This window comes from Daktulosphaira vitifoliae, unplaced genomic scaffold (genome assembly GCF_025091365.1).
Source record: "Daktulosphaira vitifoliae isolate Bord-2020 unplaced genomic scaffold, ASM2509136v1 Scaffold_5, whole genome shotgun sequence".
Classification (NCBI taxonomy): Eukaryota; Metazoa; Arthropoda; class Insecta; order Hemiptera; family Phylloxeridae; genus Daktulosphaira; species Daktulosphaira vitifoliae.
In genome coordinates this window covers 2,319,263-2,324,314 of record NW_026099576.1, presented here as the reverse complement: position 1 = coordinate 2,324,314, position 5,052 = coordinate 2,319,263, and the positions used below count along the sequence as shown (strand labels likewise).

Genomic DNA, 5,052 nt, shown 5'->3' with positions numbered 1-5,052 from the left:
ACGCTTTTATTACAATAATACTAGTATTTTTCGTTCATTATTGTTTTAAGCTTATTTTAAAAATTATTTTTAACTTTTTAGTTCGATGTGCTTTAAAAGCGTGTTTTTTTAGTTTTTTTAAACTATATTTATTTTTTACTTTTTAGTTTCAAGTTATGATAGTAGTTATGGTTGTAACGGGTAACGAGAAATGAGGGTTCGATTCCGGAGAGGGAGTCTGAGAAACGGCTACCACATCCAAGGAAAGCAGCAGGCGCGTAAATTACCCACTCCCGGAACATGGAGGTAGTGACGAAAAATGACGATACGGGAATCATCCCTCGTAATCGGAATGAATACTTTATATCTCTTAATTAGAATAAATCGTGTTAATATATAAATTTTAATAGTAATTAGAATATATATACAAATAATGCAACTTAAGTACGTAAACGTATCATGCACTAGGTATAACAGTATTTTGTGGGCGGGCGGGTAGGACTAACGTTATACCTGAGGTATAAACGGTGGTAGGAATATATAAATATATATATACGTAAGGCGCATTAGACGCGGGCGGTATTGGTCAGTCAAAATAAAAATTGTTTATATATATATAATATTGATGACAAGCACGCGTATACGGGTACGATAACTAAAAATAAATTTTTATAGGAATAGTGTGCCGTCGTGTGGTGAGCGTGGCATGGGGAGGGGTGAATGCGTTATGACAGTCTAGTCTAGACGACGGAATATGCGATAACGCGTGGCGTTTGGAGAGTTACAAACTTACAAACAAACAAACAACAAACAACATACACGTGAAACTAATAGAAGCGTGTTAAAAAAGGCTTATGTTAGTGTGTTCGTGTGTTTTTCAACTAAGGTCGTAAATATTGATTTGGTAAATATATATATATATTTTTTTTTTTGGTTTGTTAGATAAATTTTATATTGATTTTGGTTAATCAAAGTGAGCGGCTTGTTTGATAACGGAGAAAAAACGGTAGATATTTTTTGTTATAGAATAGGTGGGGGGCGGTGCAACGTAGGTTTTGTGTTTGTAAGTCAGTCGTAAACCGGACAGCGAATGATGAGTCCGGCGCACCTACGCGCACCTATAGTTTTATTCGTATATGAAATGTAAAAGCTATATAGTAAAAATACAATCCATATTATTAACTAAAATAGTGTTTTTAGTCAAAATTTAAAATACCGAAAGCTATATACCAGTAATCGTTTAAAATGAAAAATGCAATGCATTTTTTTAAATTCACATCAATTGAATTAAATTAATAAATTATAATATATATGTATTAGTAATAAAATATTATTATTTAAAAGTAATATATAAATTAAAATAAATATTTTATTATAAAAATCTAGTTGTATGAATTTAAAATACAAAATGTTTATTTATATTATTATAAATTGCAAACAATTGTGGAATTTAAACGTTTATTGAACATTCATGTTTATCAATTGTATATGTTTATTAAACTTATAAGTTCATGGAACAATATAATTTCGACCGTATACCTAATAAAACAAATATATTCGTCCATGTAGACAAACGTTACAGCTGTACGTCACAGCGGAACATGACTTCCTACTGTGATGCCAACCATGACGCTCGATAATCTTTTTTTTTCGGACCCTCTATAAAGTTTTACTTTAAAAAAATTATAAATCAAGAAATATGTGAAACTAAAAATCATCAAAGAAAATTTTTTTACATAATTATTATTTATTGAGAAATGGAGTAGATAAGAGTGGCTATAGTGTGGCTATTATTATATTACTCTACCACTTGACCAAAAATATAAGCAAAATTAATTATAACAATTAAAAATTATAACACAAAAAATTCTACTTTTTATAACAAAATAATATTTTTATTTAATTTTGGTGCCAAGCACATACAAGATAAGTCGTACAAGAGTCAACATTTCTTTTTAATTTTTAATATGTAACATAGGCGTTCATTTAACATATGTTTGAAGCTCGTAATATTTCCGGAACATTATTAAAAGTTAAATTAAAATAGTTAACTTCTTATGCAAAATTTGCTATTTTGAAAGTTATTTTTTAGTTTTAAAATTATGACAATTTTAGGTAAAAAGTTTAAAAAATTTCGAAATTAATCGATTTAAAAATTATAATTTTTAGTTGGAGATGTCCCATTTATTAGGAATAAGAGAACATTTTTCAATTTTTTCTAACAATTTTTGCATTTTAGATTACCTTTAATTGTACTAATTTTAGGAGGTGGTTTAACGGGGTTTAGTTAAATACTTTTTTTTTGCATTTTTAGGTTAATTTAAAATTATAGCGACATCGCTCAAAAGTGATATTTTCTTACTCGGAGAAGTTAAGTATCTATTATTACTTAAGCCATATTAATCTACAGCACTAATAAAGTATTACTAATATTGTTAAGAAACACAAAATATTTGATAATAAAAATTAAGTGATGAAATCCATAAAATATTTAATTGTCTCAAGTTTAATCACCACCCCAAGTTGAGTCATTTGACGATACATTAGTTAAAAGTCTCAAAGTGACATAAAATTTTTTTCGTGATATTTGAAAATAAAAATTAAAAATTCAAACCTTTTTTTTTAATGCAGTTAGATTAGATAATCAATAGCATTATATTTAAAAAATCCACTTATTCACCCATAAGGCAAGTTATATTACTTTTTTGTTTTACACTTATTTAATTTTTTTTCAAAATGTCACTTAAACTTATCGAAATCCGGGTACCTCAAATACTTGATTCAAGTAAATATTTAGACATCGTCCAGAATAAATGATTTTCAAGACAGACCTTTAAGTATGGCTTAATCATTCTTTCAAATGGAGTTAATCAAACTTAAAGGTCTATAAGACGATAATGATTAGACAAGTAATAATATATTTTTGACGATATTCGAATATTTATATAACTCACTGAATATATTATTTAAATATTTTATATTAACCTCTCAAAATTATTGAATTCTATTTCTGCAGTATTGCTCACTAACTCCGGTGATTTCTTCTTCCTTGGTTTAATTTTTGGCGGATCCTGTTTTTGTCATAATAAATAATTGAATAATGTAATTTTAAATAAATGTAGGATAAAAACTCCTGATTATTAGTTCTTTGATTTAGAAGTATAATTAATGAAAAAATATTTATTATAGCAAATAATATAGTATGAAATTGATATTTAAAAATTTAGTAATGTAATTTTTACAGAGAAATTATAAAAAATTATAAGGTGGTTATTTTAAACATGTTAAAAATTAAAGAGTTTAATAAAAAAACTTTTCAGAAAATAATTTGTCGTTCAATATGAATAAATGGTTTCCAAGGAATTTTCTTCAGAGTCAAAAATATACCATTATTAATCAATTTTTCGCGCTGATTTCAAATGTATAATTAGATTTTTCTATCACCAGTAATTATTGATATTATTACTAATTAGTTAAAAACTATTGGTTATATATATACTATTTATAGTAATTACATAAGTTCAAAATCATTTTTAAGCTTTCATAAAATTTTATATTAAAATTAAAATATTTTATATAAAATTAATATTAATTTTCTAAATTAAGGGATTATTTCCCACTTTTGATGACTAGATTATAAACGGTTCATTTGACGTATTGATCATCAAAGTTGGTCCAACAAGAGCTAAGAATTTTTAAGGGCAGACATAAAAAAAACGCGCAGCGTCACAAGACCAATAACTTTTAGTTTCGCATCGAAACTAAAAAAACGATTAAAAAGTTGTTAAAAAATCTACTCAATATAGTGTATTATAAAAATTGATTATGATTGTAAAAGTCCATTGTTAAATTTATTTGCAAACCAAAATCATTTTTTAAAAAATGATTTGTTATATCATAAGTAGTGAAACATCCAAATAGAGATAAAAACTTAATAAAAATCAAAGTAAGATTATTCAACTTTGTAGTTGAAATTTGTTATATCAAATCTAACACGACAATTTATACATTAAAAACATTAAAAATGAAAGATTTTAATTGTCTGTATGGAGAAAGTGGGTTCACTTTTTATTTGATAAAGGGAATTTTTTTCAATTTTTAAGGGAAATATCTTTAATTAGATTCTAGTTGTGACCATTTGATCGTTAAAAGAAATTTTTTAAGTGAGAGCTGAGAAAAATTAATGACAGACACAAAATATATACCAAATGGTAGATACATTTATCATTTAGATATTTTTACTTAGGCTTAAATAAATTATTTAATAATTATTAACTTACTTCTAAAAAATTCTCTTTTGAAGATCCATAGGAAGTCTCACAAAATTCTTGAATTTCTATCTCTTTTTCTTTGTTCATTTTTGTTATTAATTTTAAGCATTAAACAATTATAAATTATGAAATGAAAATTATGTATAGCATTAAATGTATTTTTGACGACGTATATTTAAATTACATAAAAAAAATTGTATTAAAAAGTTAAATAAAATCGTCTGAAAATTTTGTTAAAAAATTACATAGATGTTACACGATTATTAAATATTTAACTTTATAAAAAAATAAGTGTAACTGTAAACAATCATAACATTTTCCTTATTTTGTTGTTAGTACTAATTGTTGTATAGTTACCATAGAAACACTTATAGTTTAGATTACCAATTGATCCTTGGCGGAGGAGTACGATAATTTTTTATTCGATAAAATATAATGCTAAAAAGTAATTAGTAGCTGATAAATTAAAAAATATTTTTAACTAAAAAAAAAATCAAATAGTTTTTTTTAAATTTATATTTATTTTACAAATTATTAAGTGGTTTATTATAAATGGATCATTTTGTCTAAACTGATAATAGATTATGAAAAACATTATTCTCAATTATTTATTAAAGCTTAGTCTTTAATCATAAACAAAAAAACAATATAATTTGGAGTTTTCTTTTTTCATATTTGTGTTTGGCTAGTTTCCTTAACGAAAACATATTAATACAATAATCGAAGTTATTAGGAACAACCTTAGAAATTATTGGGGTTTGGGGGCTGAATTTTTTTAAAGTTTATTTTTATGATCAAAATC

At 25.0% G+C, this 5,052-nt stretch overlaps 1 protein-coding gene across 8 annotated transcripts in view; it reads right to left on the bottom strand.

The window, feature by feature from the left end:
- Positions 1–4,706, bottom strand: part of LOC126908328 (jouberin-like) — a 71,005-nt gene extending 66,299 nt beyond the window's left edge. For 2 of the 8 annotated variants that reach the window (XM_050690269.1, XM_050690272.1), the window contains exons 1-2: positions 4,260–4,704; positions 2,965–3,050 (exon numbers count right to left, since the gene is read on the bottom strand). In XM_050690269.1, the coding sequence (XP_050546226.1) occupies positions 2,965–3,050; positions 4,260–4,337 (164 nt within the window). In that variant the 5' untranslated portion in view covers positions 4,338–4,704. Of the gene's footprint in view, positions 1–2,964; positions 3,051–4,259 lie in introns of all 8 variants that reach the window. The other 6 variants (XM_050690273.1, XM_050690276.1, XM_050690280.1 and 3 more) reach the window with 5 other exon arrangements.
- Between the last annotated feature and the right edge of the window lie 346 nt (positions 4,707–5,052).